At 34.8% G+C, this 27,922-nt stretch overlaps 3 protein-coding genes across 3 annotated transcripts; 1 reads left to right on the top strand and 2 right to left on the bottom strand.

The window, feature by feature from the left end:
- Positions 1–745: 745 nt before the first annotated feature.
- Positions 746–5,287, bottom strand: LOC105973863 (Glycosyl hydrolase family protein). The gene is made up of 6 exons (XM_012998911.2): positions 4,281–5,287; positions 3,165–3,331; positions 2,941–3,038; positions 2,515–2,862; positions 2,006–2,422; positions 746–1,693 (listed from the first exon to the last, which is right to left on the bottom strand). Exons 1-6 carry the CDS (start codon positions 5,031–5,033, stop codon positions 1,083–1,085), a joined length of 2,394 nt encoding a protein of 797 aa, XP_012854365.2. The 5' UTR covers positions 5,034–5,287; the 3' UTR covers positions 746–1,082.
- Positions 5,288–11,011: 5,724 nt separating this feature from the next.
- On the top strand, positions 11,012–12,770 carry BHLH093 (beta HLH protein 93). Its single transcript, XM_013001144.2, has 4 exons — positions 11,012–11,688; positions 11,901–12,080; positions 12,200–12,367; positions 12,469–12,770. The coding sequence occupies exons 1-4, from the start codon at positions 11,101–11,103 to the stop codon at positions 12,553–12,555; spliced, it is 1,023 nt and encodes a 340-aa protein (XP_012856598.2). The 5' UTR covers positions 11,012–11,100; the 3' UTR covers positions 12,556–12,770.
- A 6,990-nt stretch (positions 12,771–19,760) lies between these two features.
- On the bottom strand, positions 19,761–20,623 carry LOC105964293 (hydroxyproline-rich glycoprotein family protein). The gene is made up of 2 exons (XM_012988820.2): positions 20,186–20,623; positions 19,761–20,076 (listed from the first exon to the last, which is right to left on the bottom strand). The coding sequence occupies exons 1-2, from the start codon at positions 20,417–20,419 to the stop codon at positions 19,906–19,908; spliced, it is 405 nt and encodes a 134-aa protein (XP_012844274.2). The 5' UTR covers positions 20,420–20,623; the 3' UTR covers positions 19,761–19,905.
- Between the last annotated feature and the right edge of the window lie 7,299 nt (positions 20,624–27,922).

Raw genomic sequence — 27,922 nt, 5'->3', positions numbered from 1 at the left:
TTGATACGTTTCGTAATAGAGGGGGTGTGTATGCGACAAAGTCCATAATTGACGAGTGTAAAATGAATTTTGCCCTTGAATTTATTAATGGAGGAGTAATTGTTACATTTGATACATTAAGGGGTTAAATGTTACAACCCCTATACTTTAAGGTGGTAAGTATATTTAACCCAAATAATTACAATAAGGGTAAATTACGACCACCCCTGATGTATGGTCAAATTACGAAAAAATCCCTTGTGATTGGATAATTATAACCACACATCAATGATAAATCTTCTTACACATTCACCCTTGCGGTATCATATTTAGTGGAATCCTCTAGATTATATGAAATATTCTCAATTTTGTACCCGCTTTATCCCATTTTGAATCAAGATGAGTTTTTTGGCTTGTATGTATCAAATTATGGTGCATCAGAAACTCCATTTTCGTGCAAAATGAGTACAAACTAGAGAACATTCCACGAAATCTAGAAGATTATGTTGAATTTGACACCATAAAAGGGGACGTGTATATAGTTGAGAGAGTAGCTGTAATTATCAAAACATGAGGGACTTTTTTGTAATTTGACAATTGTGGTCGTAATTTACCCTTGCAATAAAGGTAGAGATTGGTGGTGTTGTAGTATGAGCTGGTATTGCACATGTGTGCAGAGTACGAGAGTTTCCCGCGTTGGTTTCATCATCAATAATACACATGCATGTACATACATACATTCTCTTGCTTACATTATTCAAGAATCTACACACCACAACCACACTCTATTATTAATTAACAACAAACATGCATGTGTTCACCACCATGCTTTTTTCCACGTCATCCATTCAAATGTCTTATGTATCATCACACCCAAACACACACCCACACGGTTGTGTGTGTGTGTGTGTGTGTGTATGTGTGTGTGTTATTCTGTTGTAATTTCCCATCTGCAATAATTTTGTCCACACACTGAAAAGATTATTGCTTGCTCTTCACCATCATTTTTTTTTTCAAGAACACAAGCATTACAGCTTCATTCGGTAAAATAAAACCGAAAAAAAAAAAAAACGAGAAAAAGAAGCCGCCGAAAGGTTTGCGAATCATATCATCTCAATCGAGACAACGTGCTCTATATTTTCCGACATTAAAATGTGATCCCCGATCAGCAATATTCTCTCCCCGCTCACATCAACGGTGCTAAACTGTTCGCACGGGTCAACCTTAAACCTAGTTTGACCACTTCCGCCCGATTTTACATGCACACGCTCAAATCCGATCAGCTCCCTTTCAGGAGAACCCTCGATTCTTTTCGAAGCCTTCGCAAACAAAAGCACAACTTCATCTCCATCCATATCTCCATTGTTGGTCAGCGAAATCTCCACCTCAAACCTCAACGAGCCGCAATAACGCGCCACCTCATCGACGTAGACATAATCGAGGTTGTCTTTTCCTGTCTGGTAAAGCATGTGCTTCCGTTGTCTAGCTGCCTTTGACGTGGGCCCACATAAACTCAATCTTCTCGGTGCTGATAAAAGTTTGTAAGTGAAGCTTGTGTAGCTCAGCCCGTATCCAAACCCGTATATTTGATCACCCGTGTAGAACCGGTAGGTCCGACCCGGATAGTTACGAGACGGGTCGGCCCGCATGTTCATGTCGGTCATCGGCACGCTCGTGAATGATTCGGGGTACCAAGTTACGGGTAGTCTTCCTCCTATTAATTATTTCCCCAAAAATCAAGATTGTGCTAAAATAATTTGTGTGAAGTATGGGTGGTTAATTACATTAATCACCCTGTGATTATTTTAATTGTTGAAAAACTCCTCGTGTTAAAAATATTAGCAAACCTCCCTACGATTCAATTTTATACGCAACTACCAAGCAAAATGCATCATTTAGAGGGATTTTTGCTAATATTTGTAATACGGGGAGTTTTTCAGCAATTCGATAATAAACGCTATAAAATGTATGAGATTGAATCTCAAAAAAAATGTAGGAATTTGAAATCAAGAATTAGCACACAAACCTGGATTATACTGTCCAAAAATGATTTCCGAAAGTGCGGTCCCACCGGTTTCTCCAGGATAACCGATCCAGAAAACCCCGCCGACACGTGGGTCCCCCACAGCAAATGACACATCAACGGGCCCACCACCGGTAAGAACTAATATCAACGGCTTCTTACACACTGCCGCAACAGAAAGAACGAGCTCCATCTGATACCCCGGTAAGAGGAGGGTATTTCGGTCAAGATCCTCCGTTTCTTGAGATAAATCCAAACCCGCCACAAAAATCACGTAATCGGCCTTTTCAGCAACCGAAACCGCTTCTGCAAAATTAGCTTTCCAATTGCAAGACACATCTTGGCAGCCAACAGCATGATAGACAGTGTTTACGTATTCTTTAAGCCCTTCAAGAATGCTTATTGGGTTGCACGGAACACCTAAGTAAAAAAAAATGAAATGAATATTATATAAGCTCGCAATATCCGAAGAAAAATTTCAGCTTAGACAATATTTTGAAACGAACACGAACCTACATAGGTACCACCGAGATTGGTCGAATTAGCCATTGGACCAATAACAGCTAGTGAAGAGACGAAGTGTTTATCCAAGGGGAGGAGTTTCTTCTCGTTTTTCAGAAGAACAATACCCTGTTGCGCTGCTTCGAGAGCCAATTTTCTGTGTTCGGAATTGCATACATCTTGAGGTCCTGTTTCTGCAAACCGATTTCTTGCGAGTTCTCCGTCGAAAAGTCCAAGACGGAGCTGAACGGTGAAAAGATTAAGTAGGGCTCGATCGATATCTTCCTCCGACACTTTGTCCTGTTTAAATGCAGACATCATGTGAAGGGACATATATGTTCCGCAGGTTATGTCCGTTCCTGCCAAAAACAGTTGAAACTTAAAAAAAAACAAAAAAAAGGCGAATTTTATCTAATGAACCGAAGCGCTTTTAAAACCTGCTTTTAGAGCAGCTGCAACAGCATCCTCGGGAGTTTTTGTATACTTTTGATCTTCGTAAATGGTAGCCACGGCATCGCAGTCAGAGGTGATGTATCTGTTTTTCGACACACACATTTTAAGTCTTTTTGCATCGGAATTTCTTTTTTCTTTTTTTTTTTTTTTTTTTGCTCTCATTAGAAAAGCATATATATGAAGAGAGAAAAAAGAAAAGAAAATTCACCCTTTGAAATTCCATTCGTTTCGAGCTTTCTGTAAGAGGTCGTGGTTGGCGCATGCCGGTATTCCGTTAACGGCATTGTAAGAGCACATCAAACAGCTGGCATTGCCCTGTTGGATGCAACTTTTGAACGGTACTTGGTACGTGTCAGCCATATCTCGATCTGTGACCTAATAATAGAGACCACTAGAATTTCTTCATTTTTCGTTTTTGAATTTGTTTTTGTATATGGAATGGATCGACGTAATATAATTACTATACGTGCTGACTCAAGACAATGTTAATACAACATCATTAAAACACGTATGGACTGTAATGCTAACACGAAAAAATACGTACGTGTACATGTGGATGCGTGTAAAATATGTACGATTCTAACAGTGGGGCATGGCTTTGGGGAATAAGGATGGACTTGATACACAACAATAGAGTCAAGATCAAGATGTATCAAATGTTTTGGGCCCAGAATTAAATCAAGCATATACAACCCCAACTTCTACAATTACACAATCCTATGAAGAAATTTCGACGGGGTATATTACGGGCCCTCCCATGAGGTAAGGTCAAATTACAAAAAAACCTATCTTAATTAGGTAATTACAACAAAATCCTCAATTATGAATCTTCCTACACGTCTCACTCTTATGGTGTCAAATTCAACATAATCTTCTAGATTCCGTGAAATGTTCTTTAGTTTGCACTTGTATTGTGCTAAAATGCAGTTTCTAATGCACCATAATCTGATATTTACAAGCTAAAAGACACATTTTATGATCATCTTGTTTCAAAATGTGGAACTCGAATGGGACAAAACGGGTACAAACTAGAGAATATTCCACATAATCTAAAAGATTCTACTAAATTCGGCAATGTAAATATATGGACGTATAAGAAGATTCATAGTTAAAATGATAGTTAAAACGCAGTTGTAATTACCCAAACATGAAGAGGTTTTTTCGTAACTTACCTCTATCCAATATAAGGATTGCATAATCATAAATCACAAATATATGATTATCACATACTAGACACTGCTAATCCAATCCAATCCAATCGAATCCAATCCAATCCAATCATAGATAAGTACCAAATGAATCAAGGAAAAAAGAAGAAACTTACAATGGCGTTGAAATTGTATCTGGTAAACTGCCCCCATTTCTCCAAATCGTAAGCAGTAAAATGCTTGCAGCAAGCAGACAGCATTAATCTATCACCATCATCGTCACTCAACACTCTCCTCCGCCGCCCATATGTGTCCTCCACCGGACGATTTTGCCCCTGAAAAGCTCTGACGTAGGCCACGGAATAATCAGACGTAACCATAGGATCCTCCCCCGGCGTCTCCTGCCCTCTGCCCCACCTGGGGTCCCTGAAAATATTAATATTCGGCGCCCAGTACGTCAATCCGGCCTGGCCGGCGCCCCGCATCGCCACGGCCTCAACCGCGACGGCGGCAGCAACCGCCGACCACAGGCTGCGGTTGAAGGCGGCGGCGGTGACGATGACCTGTGGGAAGCCCGTGGCGGATTCGATTGTCCCGTTGAAGGAGACGCCGGGGCCATTGTAGGAGATTCCGTGGAGGGACTCCGACCACCACTCGTACGGCGGAATACCGAGCCTGGGTACGGCGGAGGCGTTGTTGGAGAGCTGCTGGATCTTCTCGTCGAGCTCGAGGAGGGTGATTAGGGATTGGGCTCTGGTTTTGAAGGGGAGAGAAGTGTTGCAGAAGGGGTATGAGTTGTGCGGTGGAAGGCATGGGTATTCTACTGGCTTCTGGATTGGTGTGTAACAATGGCAGAAAGTAGTGATCAGCTGGAGAAACTGTAGAATGAAGAAGAAGAAGAAGAAGAAGTGTGTTGATTGGATAGACATTTTTTTTTTCTTTTCTTTTTTTCTTTTGGATAAAAATGTGTGTAGAAAGTGTTGTAACGACTTTTGGGGAATATATATTTAATTGGACGGTTTTGCCCCTTGTGGTGGTTGGCTGGTTGATTGTCATTTGCTCCAATCAATGCAATACAAGATAACTTTATTATTTTTTTTGAATTTTTTTATTAAAGTATTTGAATGAGATCAATAATGGAGAAGAAATGCTTGTTGAAATCAAGTTGGCAAGAGGATAAAATTAAATGGGAGTAGAAGTATAAACTCAGTCGAGGTGAAACCACGTTAAAAAAAAATTATGGAGTTTAATTTCAAAGTTGTGTTTGTTTGATTACACAAATAAGTTTTAATCAAACCGAACACGGATTGAACATATTTTTAGATTGAGTTCGAGTCAACAAACCAAACTTTTAACAAATGATTTTGAATGGTATAGTTTGATTAGATTTTGAGCACTCAACAAAAGAGATCTGAGAGAAGATGAGGACTGAGTAAGTAATGATGCTGGTATAAAATATAGGGACTACTAAGGTATTTACGATATTATGTATAAAATTTAAACAAATATGATGAAACGAGAGATAATTTGAGGGTGGACTAGTTAGTGGTATTTATTCGGTCATCGAACATGCCACATTATCAAGCTGTTTATCGAACCAAAATAAATGGTTCAGTTCATTCAGTAATTGCCGAATTACCAAAGTTTATATTAAAAACAATGTGTTGTAATATAAATATTAATATATGAATAAAATGGAATTTAGAAAAATATAATAACAAACTTTGGTATTTGGTAATACCGTATTACTGAATTTTTGAATAAAAAAAACCGAATACCGAACTGAATTAGCTGTTCCAATTTTAGATTTGCCATAATACCGAACCGAGAAACATCCCTAGTTTGGTTTATAGGATAATGAGAGTGGGCTGCAGATTTGTTACATCCTAAATATTAATGAAGTGGACTTGTTGGAAATATCCAATCAAACCACAATTTTATCTTCATAACTGCATGTCGAAGATCTGTACTATGAAAGCTTGATGAACAAAACTTTGTGGGTTGGCTACAATATAATACAAGCCTAAATTGGTTTAAGCCCAAAACGGTTGAGGCCCAAGTTTGCCACAATCAAAAAATTTAGGTCCAAGTTGGCCAAAGTTAAGAGGCTGAGGTTCATGAGAATATATTTTTTCCTATAAATACTCGAAAATCTCGCAATCAACATTACGAAATTCATAACTCTCGAGCGATATTTTGAACTCTCTGAATTCTACTATTACACAGAGTTGACATGAGCGTCATAGGGTTCTCGTCGGAATCAAACTCCAATTCCTTCACGACTGTTATGTGACGCATGTAGTGCTCATGCGAGGAATCAAGAAGTGGGAGGGAGGAGTTGCGAAATTAAACGTGACGGTGGAATTGCACAGCATCATTCATAAAGAACATGTGAGGTTGACAATGCTGCTGATAAGTAAAATAAGTATCACTTCAAAATGCACCTCGCCAAGAAAGCTTAGAGATCACCCCTTAATTTTTTCAACCAGTGGGACTGAATAGCTCACTCTCTCACTCTCTCACTTAATTTTTTAATACAATATTTTAATGTTAATCCAATTTAATTAGCCTACTCAATTAATTTGTGATTTAGTTTAAAGCTTCAATTTAATAATTATATTTGGGACATAATACATTAATACCCCATAATTTATATATTATTTAATTAAAATTAAAAAAAAAACTTACAGGCCTCTCAGCTATTACATGGAATACAATTTAAAAAACCAAAATATATTATCTGTAAAATAGCAAAATTTGTAATAAAAAAAAAAAAAAAAAAAAAAGTAATTGGAATCTCCTGATTAAGGTGTACCAGAGCTGTAGATGATTAGACCCATAAAAGAAAGCAACAACCTGTTTCTATATTCTGACCCGACTTCCAATCACAAAATGGAAATATTCTCATCTCTTTCTCAACACCAAAACAACACTGTACGTGTACCACTGTCACACACACACACACACATATATGTGTGTTAGAATAAATAAATTAATTAATTAAGCCAAACATATTTAATTATCACGATTCACGAGTTATCTTTTCAACATGACAAGGCAAAAAAACATAAAACGTAGATTTAATAAGTTTCAATTTTTTTTATTACATATATTTGTAGATTAATCTCAATTATGCTTTCAATGTAACCGGTTCATACTTCCAATTATATTTTGTAATAATGATCTCAGATTCAGTAGTCGAGTCAGCATAGGACTATGGGGGTCATGGTCCCCCAACTCAAAACTCTATATTTACAACCTCGTCGGAATTTTTTAATTCATTCGATCTTCATAGACTTAAAATCTTGACTTCACTGATGCTCAGATTGATTAATTATTTAAAGACTTGATAAACTAATACTCTAATTTCATTTTGCTTCTAATCAAAGTTCATTGAACCTAATAAAAAATAATTAATATAATCCACTAGTTAATATTGTTCCTTCCACTTCCACACATATGGTGTACGTATAATGTAGATGAAGAAGAAAATTAAAAAAAAAAAAAAAAAAAAAGGTACACAAAAACACATGCATGCAACCAAGCAACAGTGACGTACGGTGTCGTTTTTGTGTTATCATGCAGATCACTTTTTGGAGACGCCATATAAAAAATCTTAAGGATTGGTAATCAGGCATATTTTGTCCTTGATTGGCAAACAAAATCCAGACAGGGACCTACCAGAAATTTTTCTGAATTTCCAGAAAGAGCCACTGCGAAACCGGTTTTAATTTTTGCCCCTCACAATATTGTGGGCTGCTCTCTCCTCCGTCCTCGGTTTCTTTTTTTCTTTTTTCTTTTTTATTTTTTATTTTTATTTATTTATTTAGGGTTTGTTTTGTCTGCATCACTATTACGATGAAACATCGTGCATTATTGCTTGTACATTTCGATGACGACTTAGGAATATTCCATTTCATATGGTATATATGCATGCTATACTTAGTGGCCTACCGATTAATTATTTTCACATATAGATTTTTTAAATAACCATATATGTATAATATATATACTATGATTAAGTATGAGATAGAGCGTTTATATGATCTTTTAATAAATCGATTTATAAGTTCTTTCAAGGTGTTCGATAATTTTTAAAAAAGATCTCGAAACTTAAAAAAATAAGTTGATGGAGAGCTTTTAAGATCTTTTAAAAAAAGTATATTTACTACATCGTTTTTATTTAAATCTTATAGTGGATAAAAGTAAGGTCATTATTCAAAAACATTACAAACTAATTCTGAAATAAGACGTAACAACTAATTATCAGCTCTTAAAAAACAACTTGTCAGATGTATAGTTGTTTAAAATAAGTTTAGCCAAAAACGACTTTAATATCGAGCCATAACTAAATTACTCTCTTCTCATATTTGACGGGCGTATAACTTACGAAATTACCCTTAAGTTCGATTTATTCACTAAAATACTAGAGTTTGATTTATAACACACCACACATTGCACAATTATATGAGAAAATTATTATAAAAAAAAAAAAAAAATCATAGTTAGGAGAGAGGGTGCAATGAATTTGGTATTATAGACAATATGATGAGCCCTACAAATAAATTATTTTTAGACCATTGGCGCAAAATTAGAAAGAAAGAGCAGAAAATGACACTTGATTAAAAACCTTGAAAATGATTATGCTTCATGCATCCAAAATATTATTGGCCCATATATATTTGGCTAATAATAAATGTCGTAATTGTGTTAGATCTTCTAATTGACGTGACTCAGACTAGCCGAATTGATCTGTATTATCACCACATAATATGATTATTATATTACTATACTATATATATCGAAAAACCGCGGCGATGCTTACTCAATTAACCATTTCTGGTTTTTCGATCTTCAATAATACTGTTTCAATTATAAATGTTTCTTGATCATTTTTTACTTCAAATTTTGCAGAATCAGAAACATAGAATTTGTACACTTTTGAGTTAATTTTTAATCCAACTTGGATCACGCTGAAATTGGATGTCGGATGATAAACATTAATTTATCTAAAATTTAAATATGATTCTTGATGCATAACTTTGTTAGACGACATCCAAAATTTTAATGATTTAAACTGAATATATTAGAAAGTTTGGACTACAGTTTATTGAATTATATATATGTATACATAATTTATTGGAAAAAGTTTAGCAACATTTGAAGAATTGACAGCTTGAAATAGAGGCACAATGAGTTACAGCCACATGTTTATTTTTCTCAGGCAAAATATTCACGTGATGCTCATTTATATAGGGATGTTTCCCCTACCATAGCTTAATTATCACCTAAAAACTTAGAATTGAAACAAAAAAAAAAAAAAAAAAAAAAAATTATTTTCTGTCTCTTTTCTCGTTATATTAAACAAAAAGGAAATAAATAAGTTACTAATTTAAAGAATTATTTAACGACTGTTTGCTTTTGTCTCACTAAATTATGTATCAAGTTTCGAAAGTGGTTTCTTCATCTGTAGTTTCAGGACATAGTTTTAGGTCTGGGTGCACACTGAGTGAAATAATTTAGCGTTTATTACGGTTACCCCTGAGGTAAGGTCAAATTACGAATAAACCTCTCACGTTTGGTAATTACAACCACTTCCCTCAAATATGAATCTTCTTATACGTACACCTTATGGTGTCAAATTCAACAAAATATTCTAGATTACATAGAATGTTCACTAGTTTGTACTCGTTCGTTGCAAAAAAATGTAATTCCTAATGCACTACAATATGATATTTACAAGCCAAGAGACACATCTTATGATCATCTGTGTTTCAAAATGTGGAGATCGAATGGATTAAAATGGAGAATGTTCCACATAATCTAAAAGATTCTACAAAATTTGACACCACAAGGGTGGACGGGTAAAAAGATTCATAGTTGAGGTGGTGGTTGTAATTATTTAAACATCAGAGGGTTTTTCGTAATTCAATCTTACCTTAGGGGTTTGACGTAATTTACTCAATAATTTGTTTATTTTACAATGTATAAATCGAAAGTTTATGAACAATAAATAACAATAAAAATAATAATAATAATAGTTTCCCAAGCAGTCAGAATCAGGAGAAACTTCAATCTGGGTATCTATTGAGATCCGGATTAATTTCATTAATATATGCAAAATAAATTAATTCATCGCTTTAACCCAATGAGCAGTATAAAATTAGAGCAAAACTATGAACAATTATTATTTATTTTTTATTTTTTATTTTATTTAATTTTAGCAGCCAATAATCACAAAAGAAAAAACAAAAAACAGGTACAAGTTGCCACGCTAAACAACCTCTTGGCATTGTTATTCATGCTATATAAAAATAAAAATAAAATAAAAATAAAAACAAATACATATTAAAAGGCATCAACTGACATAAAGTTAAATGTCTTTTTTGAGATCAGATTTTTATTTTTATTTATTTTAAAATAATTTAATTTGATATAAATAATTAATAAATGAACTCCTTTTTTCGCTTCGGACAGACCATTGGGTCAAAGGGGCAACGTGACTTCAAGTATTGTAAATAGTACTGTCTGATTGAATATTTTTGGTTATAAATAATAAACAAATTCATAGGGGCCAGCCTATTTACCACCTAGTCCACGTCATCAACTGTGTGAACCAAATATTCGATATTAATTAATTAATGCCTATATATCACAAGTAGATTTTTTTTTTTTTTTTGGACAGCTCCATCATAATGTAATAATTATAATCTAATTAATATTCCCTCTAGGTGTTACATTATACACTAAACTATACCTTAAAAAAGCCTACTCCCTATCTACAAATAGGTAATTACTATTCATAATTATCAATTATTAATTATGTGTATAAGTATTATTATAAATTACTAAACCTTATCAATTATCATTAATCACCCTATATATATAATTATATATATATATACATTACTCCAACTCTACCTCCTTCTATTCGCTACCATTTTTCCCATTTCTAGAGAGAGAGAGAGAGATCTAGAGAGAGAGAGAGAGAGAGAGATGGAGATAACTGAACAGCAGAGTATTATGATAGAAGAGTTAATTATGGCTCCAAAAATAGATACAAATTTTCCAAATGATCAATTTCTCCCAAATCATTGGAGCAATTTGAGTAATCCCTTCGATCAAACCCTAGAAAATAATTGGCATTTGCCATCACCAAATTACAATAATCCTTCCCCGATAATATCGGAGTTCAGTTACAACTATAACTACAACCCTAATTGCTCTTCTTTCGGAGAATTCCAGCCTTTCCTCGACGCGTTAACTTCGCCCGATTTCTCTTCGTTTTCCGACCTACCGCCAATGCCAGCTCAGCAAGATTACGCAGCAACAACGAATTTCGTCCAAGACGAAGAAATGCGGTTTCTCGATACTTGTATCGATAATTACGGTTTCCAAGCTGGTGTCGAAGACGGTAGTACCACTCCTCAAAATCATGATATCATTATCGAGAAAAAGAGCAACAAATCGAAGAAGCCGAATAACGGGCAGCCCTCGAAAAATCTAATGGCGGAGAGAAGACGAAGGAAACGACTCAACGATCGTCTCTCCATGCTCCGTTCCATTGTACCGAAGATCAGCAAGGTAATTAATATATTATATATATATATATATATATATATATATATATATATATATATATATATATATATATATATATATATATATATATATATATATATATATATATATATATATAATTTTTATTATTATTATTATTACAAGATATTATAAATGAGTTTTTATAATTAGCTGATCTTAAGTATGTTAATTAACTAATTAATTAATTAAATTAGATGGATAGAACATCTATACTTGGGGATACAATTGATTACATGAGGGAGCTTCTCGATAAGATTCAAAATCTACGCGAACAAGGCGTAGACGAGAATACGAACAAGATCAATTTGAACGGGGCCTATTTGAAAGAGCTAAAGCCCAACGAAATAATGCAAGTCATGAGGAACCCTCCAAAGGTAATAATTAAATTAAATTAATTAATGTTTCCATTATTTATTAGGAATACATAAACGTAATTGTCCGTAAATTTAATATTTGATAATTTTAAAAAAAGTAATTCCTTAATTTGGCGCAGTTTGATGTGGAAAGGAGAGACGAAGACACGAGGGTGGAAGTGTGTTGTACGGCGAAACCGGGACTATTGTTTTCGACACTTAGCACCATGGATGCATTAGGCCTTGATATTCAACAATGTGTTATTAGCTGTTTCAGTGATTTTTCTCTGCAAGCTTCTTGTTGTGAGGTAAAATTAAAATAAAATAAATTTACCGCATCGTTAATTTTTTTTTTGTTTAGTAATCGGGGTCGAATTATAATATTTTATTTTATTTATTATGTTTTTAGGTATCGGAGCATCGTTCGGTTGTAAGTATCGAGGATGTGAAACAAGCATTGTTCAGAAATGCAGGTTATGGAGGAAGATGCTTATAGCATGGAAAATAAATTAAATGAGAATATAATGTGCCTTTATTTATTTTTGTTTGCCCTATTAGAATTCTTTTAGTGATATAATAATTAGATCTGGATCATGATTTTGTGTGTACGTACGTATATGTATATATCTATATAATTAATTTAACACGAATATTATTGGTCTTTGATTGGTCAAACAATATTCTTAAAATACAAAAAAGAAATATTGCATGCAGTGGCGAATCCAGGTTTTTCACCAAGGAGGTGCGAGATTGGACTAAAAGTTTACGGGGTTCAGGGGCAGCGCCCCTGATTTTTTTTTAATAAATAATATATACGTAAAATAATAGGAATATGTAAAACTTCAAATATAAAAAGATCATTTATAAATTTTAGGATAATTTAGAAAATATTTGGACATAAACTTGGTGAAAATATTCGAAAAACTGTAAATTAATTATAGTTTCTAGTAGCAAAATGTGTATTTAAATAGTGGTATCATAAATATATATAAAAAATAAGAATTTAAAGGTATATTTAAAATATAGTGCCTTAAATATTTAAAATTTATAAATATTACAAAAACAAAAAAAAAAGAAACATGTAAAATGCGCTACATGAGTTTTGAACTCTGTACCTCCAAAAGGTTTACTTAAATGCTTTAACCATTCAAGCTAAAACAACATTACATCAAAGAAATACATCGAAACATTTATAAAAGATAAATATATAACGAATATTTTTTTTTTTAAATCAAGGGTGTGCAGTTGCACACCCTAGAACCATAGTGGATCCGCCACTGATTGCATGTACAAACAAAATATATTCTGAACAAAGAATGTGATTATTATTTTCTTAGGCAGAGAGTTCTGGTCGGGAAATATTAATATTAATATTAATATTAATAGAAAATGTTTTCCGAGTCGGAAAGAAAGGCTTGAAAGCGTGTTTGCGCACATGCGATTCTGCAACTATACCAGACACTGACGTAAGTACATACGTGCGTTAGTGTGTGTGTGTGTGTACACTAGGCAAAATAGAAAGGAAAAATATCTTAATTAATTTGAGAAGGAATTAATAAAAGTGGATCTTCAATGTTTGATGAAAGATAATATTCCTACGCATGAGATATATCATATATGTTTCGGATACAACTGAAACCGAAACACATCGAAACCGAACCCGTACGTACTCGGACCTAAAAACCCAAAACCTCGAAAACATGAAAAAACGAATACCCGGAAAAACACGAAAAAACAAAAAATCGAAGTCACATGAAAACACAAGTAATTAGCTAGATTCTTGTAGTAGAGTAGTCTACACATAAATTAACTAAAAGCTTTGGTGTTTAGTTGTCAACTTGTCAACATATTATAGCCAGGAATTGTGGGTGTGTTTGTATGTTTATCATATATAATGTTTTTTATTAATTGATGGTGACATTGTTGTACTTTTAACACTAATTAAATTCATGAACTTAGTAAGAAAAATATCTTCAACAAGAATATAAATATAATACAATAATATATATATAGGTTCACATTCTTTCTATCTATTCTATGTTATCACAAGCCCACTCCATGATCAATTGCACAACTTTTTTTTTTTTTAATACTAAGGGACTTTATAAATACAGGACGACTTTTAATAAATATAGGATATTATATTTAAAAAAAATCAAAACTTAACTCTAGTGCATCTTTTTTTTCTTTTGAACCGTGTTTTGGTAAGTTCTCGACAACATTATTGTATAAGAATTTATTGCATTTCGAGCATAGTACATTTCAAAGTGAGACAACATTTTCACGTGGCTATTTTTGCGTCTGCATCAGATATACACGACATTCATAATTGCGTGTGAGACAGAAGCAAAACCAAAAAACTTGTGTATGTCGCAGACATGTAGACAACAAATTTGCGCCTCATTCATACGCAATGACAACGAACTTGCATCTATCGTTGACAAAAATGGTAATAATAATAATAAAAAAAAAAAAAATTCTTCTAATTATAACAATTGCTCGAAAACCTTAAAAGGCCCAAACATTGATACGGAGTTATTACAAAGGGAGGCCCAATGTTTGATTTTCATATAAATAAGCCCTGATTAAAAAAGTACTGGTTTATTTCAGGCCTATAATCACCAACGGCCCAAACAAGGAAATTGCTATTTGCGGTTTTGAAACAAAACCTCCCAAAAAAACATTCATCCCTCTAAAACCTCAAAACTTCCCAAAAAATCCAAACCCCCCCCCCCCCCAAAACGCATAAAAGCCCAACTTGGGCGCCCATTCATGCAGTGCACGCCCAAGTTGGGCGAGCAAAAGCTGCATTTGGGCGCCCGAGTTGGGCGTCCAGTGCAATTTTTTATTTTTATTAATTGAACGTCCAAGATGGGCGCCCAAGGCGTGTACGTGCCCAACGGGCGTTCGTACACGCCTTGGGCGTTCCAACATTTTTTTGCGGAAAAAAAAACCCTACAAATCGATTTGTAGGGCTTTTTAACATGAAATTGGTTCCTTAATCGACCTACCCAATGCATATTACACATAAAAGAGTCGAAATTACATCAAAAAATCGAATCTCAACCCTTCTTCACGCTTGATTTCGAATTTTCGAATTTTTTGTTTATTTTTTGCTATTTGCAGTTTTGGGGGATTTTGAATTTTTTTAAAAGTTTTGGGGATTTTGTTATAAACCGCAAATAGCAATTTTGTGACCGTAAATAACATTTCACCCAAACAATCTATAAAATCTGCCACTACATTAACATATTTTTTAATTTCTCATTTATTTAAAAAAAAAATCAAGTATTTGTAGTTAGTCATGTCACACTGAACTCATATTCAAAAATAAATTATATATATTCGAACTTTTTTGAAAAAGCTAATAACAATTTGTCGTAAGATATTCGAAATGTGGCAACTTGAGTAGCTCAAAAAAGTGGCCACAAATTAAATAAAAAATAAATAGTTACATATATACATAGTTATATATTAATATAATCTTTTAGCAAAAGCTGTAGCAGCCTTAACAATAATAATTATTATTAAGGAATCCCACTCATAAATCAAGTTGATCAATTTGTGAATAAAATGACTTCTCTGCAAATCTGACCTAATCCCACTGTTGCATTTCTCCATCACTAGCTACTAGGATTCCATATATATATATAATATATATAGTTTAATTAATTACATTATCTTATCACTGATTCCCACATTATAAAATAATCCAAAAAAATAGGGACTCAAAATAAATTAATAAAAATATTTTCGGTAGAAAATATAATTAACACATTACTTTCTTGTAATTTAATTACCACCACATCTTATGGGATGGCAATTATATTGAACAAGATTTTGTTTTATTTAGTGAAAAAATTAAAGGGATAATTAGATGTTACAACTTACACCTAGTTATATATATATTGGGTGAATTTGACCCGTAAGTCTACACATAAACAAACACGCAGCAACGTGTATGTGTGTTTAGTATGTAGTTATTGAATCAAATTTACGGTTCAAATCCACCTAGTGTAAATAACCCGGTTTAGCATCTAACTTCTATTTTAGTTTAAAATGTGGATTAATTATTGAACTACAACTTTCTAAAATGTGATATTTAACTTATTTTTTAGATAAAAATATTATTTTCAACCAATTGTTTTATTTTATTAATAAGTCGTGTCTAGTATAATAGAACTATCAAATTTTTGGATACTATAGATCCAAAATATTAATTCAAAATTTGGCCTAATTAGTTTTCTTGTTCCATACTATATTTCACTTTATAATTCTAATTCGGCATTAATTATATATATATTTCTTAATTATGTTCTTATTAACTTTTCAATACTCGCTCTGATTAGTTAGTAAACAAAGATATTTCATTCTAACAATATCTATTTTTTCTAAAATGAGGACATATTTATTGATTTATTGAGTTTCTTAAAGTTTATACTATGCTACATCCGGTTAAATACATTGGGTAGATCTTTATCATTCATGTACACACAAACACGCACACATCCATATTAACGTGTGTAGAACAACAGTAAAAGTCCACCAAAAGAAACATTCATCAGGTATATCATAGAAATAATCGTGCGAATGTGAAAAACGACATTTATTAAGAAACGAGTGGAGTAGTATCTATAATTCCAAAAGTTGCAAACATACAATACTTTTTTTTACTCTTCTATTTTTTTAATGTTTGTTATGTGATAATATTGTACAACATACTTTTTTGCTGTAATACCTAACTTTTAACAAGGAATTCCACCAAGTTATTGATGGATATATAGTAACTACAAATTAGTATGTGTGATTGATTGATTTCTATCCACATTTGTTTTTCTATTCGTGGGCCGATCGATAGAAAGAAACCTAATTTCTTTTTTTTTTCTCATTGTTCAATGGTATAATTAAAGTGTGTATATATATAATATTATATAATATATTATTAATAAGCAAATCGATCCTCCAATAAAAACTTCCTAAGTATTTTAATTCATTGAACAAACATTTGTTAATTTTTTAATTGTAAGACAAAATTTCCATAGGAAAAAAAAGAACATATGTAACTCATTTTTTATGCGTGCTCATAATACGATACAATAAATTAAACTCGAAGAATGATCGATGGTAGAGAGCTTGTATCAATGTGTCCAAATTCAAATCCCATTGCCAACAGTATATGATCAGTCTAGTGTGGTTTACATCTCCCGTATGATTTACAAGTTATTATACGAGAGTATGAGCAAACTTTAGATATAATAAATCTAAATCAAGATCATCATAATCATAATTATGATGATGGTCAATTGTTGATTAGATAATGCCCTAATAACCCACTACAAGTTGTCTCTGTCCCCATTCCCATGTGATTATTCAAACTTATGGGGCCCTTATGAAGTTTCGTAAGAATACAGGGTCTCAATATTAAATTTCGAATCTGGAAGGGGGGCCTGCGTTGTCTGCTTATCATCCGTACGTTTGCACTAATACAATAGCAAGAGCTAGAGTTTTGAACATATTTAGGTTTAATTTGCTAATTCGGACCATTAATTTTAGGGTAAATTACGGCCACATCCCTGAATTTATAAGTTCAAATTACGAAGAAAAAAATTTCATGTTTCCAACTTTTTTAAAAATTACAAAACAACCCATAAAGTGTTCGTCAGATGTTCTCGAGTGTCGGACACAAAACATGTCCGAAACACAAATACGTTAAGAAGTTGAAGTTTTCGTGTTACAGATGTGGCAATCCATCATCATATTGCTTCTTATAGCTAAGATATTGTTGTAGTGATACATCTAATTAAAATAGGTAAGAATATTCACCCAATCCTTTTTTTTTCTTTTGAGGAAGAATTTTTCTTTTACTCGCTAAATATGTATAGAATTCTCTCCAATGTTTGGTGAAGGTACAAAAAAAAGATCAAATCCAACTAGGGTTTCATGAAAGACAAATGCGAAAGTGACATATTTATTTTATATATATATATATATATATATATATATATATATATATATATATATATATATATATATATATATATATAAGAATAAAAAAGAGCAGAAATGATTAGGGATGCAGTACAAATAAGTGCAACAAAAGCACTCATGAAAAATATGATTTGTATAGTGAAATTAGGTCAGGGGGAACAAAGTGGAGACGAAGTCCTCATGTATCATTATTTTCTAGTGCTTTTTTTCCATGATAAGATGCTGACTCATCACTGTATTCAAAGTTGTCTCTATTTTATTTATTTATTTAATTTATTTATTATTATTAAAAAAAAATCCATGCTTCAAAGAGAAATAGGAGCGTATGATCTTTTTTCTTTTTAATGATCAAAGTCTCCATCTTTTGCTCCTCAGTCTCTTAAGTTAATTTTCCAATACATTTACAAACACTATCGAGTATCGATTATTAGAAATAAATATTTAATATTCACTTAAATCACAATTAGTAATTTTTATTTTTAAATAAATTTTTACAAATACCACCTAAAATTATGAGCGCAATATATTATTTTTAATGTTTGTTCCACCAAATCCAATGCAAATTACGGAATCTTTTACCACTAACAAGCAAACTTTATTCGAATATTTTCAATTAACGAGACAAATATATTAACGTAATCTATAATGTCATCCCACAACCACTCCAACAGTACATTACGATTGTAGTCTTGTTTCCTTCTTTGATATTTATTTATTTATTTATTCTCTATATATTTCCAAATGTATGTGAAAATGGTGACGCTTCATAGCAATATCTGACTATTAATATATCATAATCACCTTCTTGATTCAGTCACTATAAAAAAATATAAAATAGATTACTATACTGTGGCAACTCGCAAGCATAGTATAATTTAAAATGTATAATTTTAGTATTTAAATCGGCATTATTCGTTCCGGTTTAATATATACCCGATTTGATTCCAGTTCCGATTTTGTATTATTTAAATATTTTGATTTACAATTTGAATCGTGTGCGCTTCATATGATTTAAGAACATATAATATTTTGAGGGTCAAATTAAATTAGGAAAATATGTAAGATTATAAATTACTAATTAAATACTAGAGTAGTTGAATACTCTTACTATCACCCACAATCGCAAAAAAATCATTCCTATTATATTTATATATTTATTTAGTCTACTCAAATTTTATTATTTTGGGGAAAAAAGGGTCTAAATAAATTTAATATTCTTCGTAAAGTAAGTTTACGATTAGATTTGTGACTATATAATCCCAAGGGTTTATTCATAAGTGAGCAACATTGTAACGTTATTCAAATTTACATGGATTCATAAATTAAATTACGATGACGATGGTGGTCAATTTTGCTAGAATAGGCAATAATAATATCTCTATTTCAGTTCATGATGTAGGTGGCTATTTAATTCGAAAAGACAACGTAAGAAATCAAAATAAGTTGAAATAAAATTTGTGATATTTAAAATTGAAAAACAGTACAATTCAAAAAGTAGATATTTAAACTCCACTTGCTTTGTGTCACATATCATGGTATAATAATTTTCAAGGGTACACATTTTTTGTACTGACTTATTTCATTTTCAGTGGTATAAAATCAGCTCTATGTTTGCTTAAAAATAAAAATAATAAAATAAATAAATAAATAAAAATATTACTATTAAATTGAGTTATAAGTTCATGTTAGTAGAATTCAATTCAATCACAAAAATTAATAAAAGGAAATTGTATTTATTATCCAATTGAATGCCGCCGTATTACAATTCAATTCTATATTTAATTAAATAATGAAACATAGATAAGAAGATTGGAATTTTAATTCAACTCTAAAAAAATTATATACATGGGAATCAACTTTAATACAAGGGCACGGCGATCCGCGGCGGCTTTGGCGGCGGTTTCTGCACCACGGCGGCGATTTGGTCCAGCCGCGGCGGCTCACACGGACACGGCAGCGCTATGAACCTGGGTACGTTATCCCCTGGCATTATCACAGGCAAACTCTGATTCACCTCCTTCTTCATATGCTGAGAGAAAAACAAAATAAAAAATTAATTAATTAATTTTTTTCAAAATTATAAACACAGAAAATGAATTTTGTCGAGTGAGAATTTAAAAAAAAAAAAAAAAATTTACCAGGTGAGGGTTTTTAGGTTTGGAGGGGCCGAGATCACCGTCGGCTTCGAGATCGGCGGCGGCGTCGAGGGACAAAGTGCGGCGGAGCTTGTCCCAGTGGTAGCAGCAGGAGAATATTCCGCTGAGGCTGAAGATCACCACCAACAGAAGTGCGGTTCCCAGGGGAAACCCTAGGGAAGGGCGAGATCCTCCGCCGTGAGAAATAGGCGCGCCGCCGTGATACTGACCCTCCATCGGTTGATTTTCCGGTGCCGCCGCTTATATTACTTGATCTTCCCACTCTCCTCATCCGAGGTGCAACAATAGCACCAATAATCGAACTCTTAGTAAGCAAATTATGTGTGTGTGTGTGTGTGTGTGTATATATATATATATGTGTGTGTGTGTAGTGAGGAGAATTAGATTTGAATTTAATAATGTGATGGTTTAATCGTGAGGAAGAAGTGAAACATGGTGGTGTGAATTTATAAAAGAAATTGGTGGGTGGGAGGGTGGGGTGGGGGTGTACGTGTTAAGGTACACAATTGGTGTCATGGTACGGAAATAAGAGGGTTAATTTTTATTTATAAAAGTTTGGTGGTTTTTCAGCAACATTTTTATTTTTATTTTTCTTATTATTATTATTATTATTCTTTTTTTGGTAAATTACGGTTGCACGCTGAAGTAAGATCAAATACGAAAAAATCATTCATGTTTGGATAAATAGAACCACTTTTCTTAACTATGAATTGTTTTACATGTTCTTCCTTATGGTGTCAAATTGAACATAATCTTTTAGATTCCGTAGAATGTTCTCTAATTTTTACTCTTTGTGTGTAAGAATACAGTTTCCAATGCGCCACAATCTGATATTTAGAAGCCAAGAGACTCGTCTTATGTCCATCTTATTTCAAAACGTGGAGTTCGAATGGGATGAAACGGGTACAAACTGAAGAATATTCCACACAATATAGAAGATTCCACTAAATTTGACACCCGAAATGTGGATGTATAAGAAGATTCATAGGTAAGAGGTGTAATTGTAATTATCCAAATAAACGGAGTGTTTTTCTAATTTAACTTTTTTTTTAAAAAAAAAATATTTTGGTGAAGGCCCCATTTAATTAGTGCATTGTTGGGCATGAAAGCTTCGTTTGGTTTGCTTGTTTTGTGGGAGGAATTAGTGCAGAGAAAAGGTGCGGGATTTATTGGTCGAATATAGTGTGTGACAACATGAAAAAGGTTGTGTTCTCCCAAATTAAATAATTAATTAAATCAAAATTGATTAAAATAAAAGGGCAGTCGGATATGCATCTGAATTTGTATAAAACCAACTTTGCAGTTTTTCCCGCGACTATCTTTCTTTTGTATATAAAGATTCCTTCGGAATTAATTATATGTGGTGAATTTTATTAAGAGTAATCTCGTTATACATGTGAATTATCAGTTATTTAATCCATGCATATTGATGCTGCTCCAAAAATGATGGGTCAGCCCAATGGTCTTGAAGCCCACAGGTCTTCTAAGTCCGAGAATCTTCAAGCCCAATATTGGGAATGCCGAGAGTCCTTGCCATGCGTCCGAGGTAGTCGAAGGGATCGCTCCACTCGTTAACCTACAAAACAGTTGAAAACACTAGGTGACACGCCGGGGGTGGCCCGGCGATTGTCCTCCGACGCTCAAGTCAGAAAACTATCACAATATAAGCAAATAATATTAATTAATTGCCTAAATAGTGCTTACCTTGTTATGTGTATGATAACACATATTTATAGTTGTAGTTTGATGTGGTTTTCTTGTTAAAAACCAATGTGGGACAAGTTGAATGTAATTAAGAGTGTTAATTGGATTTTTCCTCTAGATGGGCCAATTTGAGCATCTTGGGCCTAAATCCAACTATACACATCATTAAGCCCCCCACTCCCAGGTTGGGCCACGGCCTCGTGGACCTGCCTGGGAGTAAATAAGAAATGGTCGCTTGAATACGTATCTCCCCCTTTTTTTCTATTAGGAGAAAATACCGAAATTGCATTTTATCCTTTTCGAAAAAAATTGCCAATGGCTAATTTGTTTTGGAAAATGCTTCGAGACTTCGTGAATTGGGAGTCTGTTTTTATTCAAGAACGAGAACTTAATTTATCTTCCTTAATAGGTGATATCCCTTGGCTTTATTGCCTAATCGGACTCGCGCATTTCCTAAAGAATGAGTTTTGCTTTATCTTTTCCGGTGAGACGGTATCCCTTGGCTATATTGCCTATTGAGAGGTTCGGCTCTCGTAAAGAATGAGCTTTACTTTATCTTTTTAGGTAAGACGGTATCCGTTGGCTTTAACGCCTAATGGGAAGTCCATTTTTTAAAAGAATGAGTTATGTTTCATCTTTTTCGGTGAGACGCTATCCCATGGCTATATCGCCTAGTGGGAAGCTCGGTTCCCGCAAATGATAAGCTTTTACTTTATCTTTTTAGCGAAGACGGTATCCCTTGGCTTAAACGCCTAGTGGGAAGTCCGTATTTTTGTGAAGAATGAGCTATGCTTTATCTTTCTAGGTGAAACGGTACCCATTGGCTTTATTGCCTAGTGGGGAGTCCGTATTTATGTACTTCGCGGTTGATCAGACCCTCAAGTTTTTTATGTGGGAAGTCCGTTTGCCTAAGTGTTTTTTACGAACTTTTATGGCAGATCAGACTTCCTTGAGCTTTAGTTGCTCTATTTTTTGGAGCTCTGGGAGCGAGAAACCAAGGTTCGAGTTGGCCAGACCCTTTGTGATCCTTGATATCTTCCCATTTAGCTACTTTTTGAATCTGTTGAATTTTTGTTAAATCGATTGTCAATGCTCTGCGTGCAGAAGACAAAGGGTTGATGTAGAAATTACGGCGGCGGTATCCCACCGGCTAAAATAGTTTATTAATAATCTTGCGGCTGGTAGTGTGCCGCCGATTTATTGCATAATTGGAAATATTGAGCGGTGCGGTATGCTAGCGACTTATTACCTGATTGGAAATATTGCGCGGGGCGATTTGCCCCCGAATTATTGATGAAAAGAAATTACATGGAGCCCGCGTGGGGCAATAATAAACATTAAGTAAAGTATTTCTTCAAGATTGCGATTGTTCTAGGAATTCGCTCTAGTGCCCATCTTGGAGAAGTCTTTCGAGTGATTGCTTAAGCTGAAAGCACTCCTCAGTAGTGTGACCCCGATATCTGTGGTATTCACAGTAGTTATCCGACTTTTGTCGTTCTGGATTCTCATTCATCCTTTTCGGTGGTTGAAGAATACCCTTCTGCTCAGCGATGATCATCATATCAAGAAGTTTATCCTTGAGGTGAGATCTTCCCGAAGGTGCGATTTTCGATGGGATGTCTCTCTTCTTCTCTATTATAGTTGTGGCTTTCCACGTCGCGCTTTCGTTTAAGGGGTACTCTCATCTCTGTGATCTCCTCAATCCGTATGTACTTCCCAGCGCGGTTCAAGAGCTCCTCCAGGGTCTTAGGGGGTCGGCCCGCGATGGACTCTCGAAAACGAACATGCTTCAAATTTTGTTGTAGTATGCCGGCTAACATCTCGTGAGTAACGTGGCGCACTTCATGTACTGCTTTGACAAATCGTTGTATGTAATCTCTGAGTGGCTCTCCGTCTCGTTGTATGACCTTGAAGAGATACGATCCAGTTTAGGCATATTTCTTATTCATTGAGTCGTGGTTAAGGAAATGTGTCGCTAGTTGGTCCAGATTGTCTAAGGACCCTCCGGGCAAGCCGTTGAACCAAACTTGTGCCTGATCAGTCAGCGTAGTCTGAAAAATCTTGCAGTAAGCTGCGTTACTGAGGCCGTAGAGGTCAAGCTTGGCGTAAAAGTTATTTAACTGTTCTTGGGGATCTCCGGTCCTGTCAAATTGGGGTAGATTGGGGATCCTAAATCCGAGAGGTAAGACTTCTTCCATAATGGCAGGAACAAATGGGCTTATTCGAGCGGGGAATGTTTCAAAGCGAGCGGTCGTTGGCCTCGAAGCTTTTCGTCGAGGTCTCCTTGAGTTACGGTCATCAATGCCCTCACGGCTCATTTTCTTTTCAGATTGGGAATATCTACTTCCAAATTTATTTCCAATAGAGTCTCTATGGCGAAAGGGGCGCTCGCTATTCCTGTCATATCGTGATTCGTGGCGTGCCACACCCGGCCGAGAAGAAACACTTCTCTCTCGACGGCTATGCGCCGCTCTCTCCCTTGGAGGAGCCCTCTGCCTCACGGGGAGTGGTGACCGGCGGCGAGCTTCTCTTCGAAGGGGACGGTTCGATGATGGGTTGTGATGAGGCGATTGGTGGCGAGCGTATCTTCGAGGCTCACGATCTGAGGATGCGCTACACTGAGGCGAGTGGTGGTGAGCCTCTTCGAGGAGCTCGTTCGGAGAAATAACTTTGGCTGTCGAGCGATACTCTTTTAAGGTTGTAATTCCTCTGCAGTCATCTAAATGACCGGCGCTGAAGATCCCGCAAGGTTGGCCGCTCCCGTCGTTCTCTTCATTCGAGGCGGCTCTATGACTCCAGCGTTACCTTGAAGCGGTTGGTGGAGATCGCCTTGACCACCTTCGTTGGCCGCTCCCGTAGTTCTTTTGGTTCGAGGCGGCTCTAAGACCCTACCGCTCTTCGGGGCGGCTCTGAGACTCCGTCGCTTCCTCGAAGCGGCTCTAAGACTTTTCCGCTCTTCGAGGCGGCTCTGAGACTTCGTCGCTTCCTCGAGGCGGGCGGCTCTAAAACTCTTCCGCTCTTCGGGGCGGCTCTGAGACTCCGTCGCTTCCTCGAGGCGGCTTTAAGACTCTTCCGCTCTTCGGGGCGGCTCTGAGACTCCGTCGCTTCCTCGAGGCGGCTCTAAGACTCCTCCGCTCTTCGAGGCGGCTCTGAGACTCCGTCGCTTCCTCGAGGCGGGCGGCTCTAAGACTCTTCCGCTCTTCGGGGCGGCTCTGAGACTCCGTCGCTTCCTCGAGGCGGGCGGCTCTAAGACTCTTCCGCTCTTCGGGGCGACTCTGAGACTCCGTCGCTTCCTCGAGGCGGGCGGCTCTAAGACTCTTCCGCTCTTCGGGGCGGCTCTGAGACTCCGTCGCTTCCTCGAGGCGGGCGGCTCTAAGACTCTTCTGCTCTTCGGGGCGGCTCTGAGACTCCGTCGCTTCCTCGAGGCGGGCGGCTCTAAGACTCTTCCGCTATTCGGGGCGGCTCTGAGACTCCGTCGCTTCATCGAGGAAGCTCTAAGACTATTCCGCTCTTCGAGGCGAGTGGTTGGGATCGCCTTGATCCTCTTCGTCATGACACGTGATCTAGTTTGCCTTCCCACAGACGGCGCCAAAATGATGCTGCTCCAAAAATGATGGGTCAGCCCAATGGTCTTGAAGCCCACAGGTCTTCTAAGTCCGGGAATCTTCAAGCCCAATATTGGGAATGCCGAGAGTCCTTGCCACGCGTCCGAGGTAGTCGAAGGGATCGCTCCACTCGTTAACCTACAAAACAGTTGAAAACACTAGGTGACACGCCGGGGGTGGCCCGGCGATTGTCCTCCGACGCTCAAGTCAGAAAACTATCACAATATAATGAAATAATATTAATTAATTGCCTAAATAGTGCTTACCTTGTTATGTGTATGATAACACATATTTATAGTTGTAGTTTGATGTGGTTTTCTTGTTAAAAACCAATGTGGGACAAGTTGAATGTAATTAAGAGTGTTAATTGGATTTTTCCTCTAGATGGGCCAATTTGAGCATCTTGGGCCTAAATCCAATTATACACATCACATATATATATATAAGTATATGTGATTGTGTATAAACCTGTGTCATAAAATTACAGAATGCATCTCTTCAAATTTAGGATCTACAAAATCTTATATACTATTTATATATATAAATATATATAGTTTACAAATTGTTTGACTCGAATAGGTCATTTGACCAAATAATGTAACGAGTCAAAAGATTTAATGTTAAGCTCCTAAGATTAAATATACTAAGAACTATGGTAAGACTTCGATAAATTAATAACCTCGTTTAAATAATATTTTTCGTTACCGATTTGTTAAAACGTACTAAATTATTAGTTCGATAATTTTTATTAACTAATAAAAAAAAAATTGAATCTCAAGTGTATTAATTTATAAATGTTGAAGTGTATAAACGATACTAAATTGGATTAGATATTTAGCTTAAATCCTTATAAGTTGAAGTAAATAATCATAACTTCACAACTTAGTAAAGACTAGTATATATTAGATAACATTTTGTGATTGATAAGTCAGTTGAGATGATGTGATATCAATACTTCATAAATGATGTGAAATTCAATTCCACCTCATGTCAAATATTGGATCTAATTAACAAAATGAAGTGATTAGTGATCAATTAGTTAAATCATTAATTGTTCTCTACTCCAACACGATTTCTTTGCTTAACTAAAAAAGTGAAGGAAGAAAAAACTAATCTTTCATTAACAATATGCTTACTAGATGGTCTTATTTTCTCGAAAATAAAAATAAATTATAGATAAAGTTTTAATTTGAAATAAATGAATTTATATTTAATAATATATATATATTATATATATATATATATAAGAAGATATGGGGGTTGATGTAAATCCAATGTTATGACTTATGACCCTTCAAGTACCTAAAGGACGAAACTCAAATATGAATTGTGTGTGGATGATAATGAATAGTAGCTATCCCCAAGGCCCTTTGCTTTAATTCCTAATTCACTATTCATTTATTGCTTGCTGGAAGAGTCGGATTTTAAGTTCGGAGGAGTCGAATGCATTAAAATTTTACCTAAATGAAAGGCATAACATAAAATTCGAGTTAGATCAAAACATACTCCATTTTGGGGGTCGATACAAATTTTTTACCTTAATCCACTGACATAGTGACTGAAATTTTGTGTTTTTTTCGTATTTTTGGGTGTCGATACAAATTTCGTGTTTTTTTTTTTCTTTCCCGTTTATGTTTTCAAATGGGCCCAAACCCAAAGATCCAGATCAAGAGTTTCTTCACCATCGCGTACATTTTTTAGAATACCGATCCAATTGGGATATTAATAAATTAATGCGGACCAAGAAGTCGAGTTTTGACTACGTCGATTTTTTTTTTTTTTGATTATATTTTTGGATTTGTAGCAATTAAGTAAATACTTCATAACTTTTGAAAATTAAGGCAAAAGTAGATTTGATTAATAAGGTTGTCCACAAATAAATTGCAATTTTATTGAACAGAAAAAAAAAAAAAAAAAAAAAAAAAAGGCTACTCCAGATTTTAATAAAGCAAAAGAAAAAGATTTGATTAGCTAGCATAATTATTTCTTTTTTTAGTGCATATATCTCTGACGTAAGCCAAACAAATCGATAAGCTTAATCAGTTGCTTGCTCGCCGTGGTTTTATAGGTACATGAGCTGGTGTGCACCACAAGTATACAAAAAAATTTAAAAACAAAATTTATCTCGATTTCATTTTTGGTCTTCCTTGTTAATAAAAAATAAATTCAGTCCCTCAAGTTTTAAAAAATCAACATTTTTAGTCTGTTCCGTCAATTTTTCGTTAGTACTAACGAAATCAAGCGTGTGATCGTCACTGCCTTAACTGAGGAACTAACGATAAATTGATAAAAATAACAAAAAATGTGAAATTATTAAAATATGAGAGACTAGATGTAATTTTTTTAAATATGGGTACCAAATGTGAAATCGTAAACGACCCGTACCCATGAATGGTGTGAATATATAGTG

This window comes from Erythranthe guttata, chromosome 8 (assembly GCF_056151865.1).
Source record: "Erythranthe guttata isolate IM_541 chromosome 8, IM_541, whole genome shotgun sequence".
NCBI classification, from domain to species: domain Eukaryota; kingdom Viridiplantae; phylum Streptophyta; class Magnoliopsida; order Lamiales; family Phrymaceae; genus Erythranthe; species Erythranthe guttata.
The sequence above is the reverse complement of the archived record's forward strand: the minus strand, read 5'-3'. Positions and strand labels throughout refer to the sequence as shown.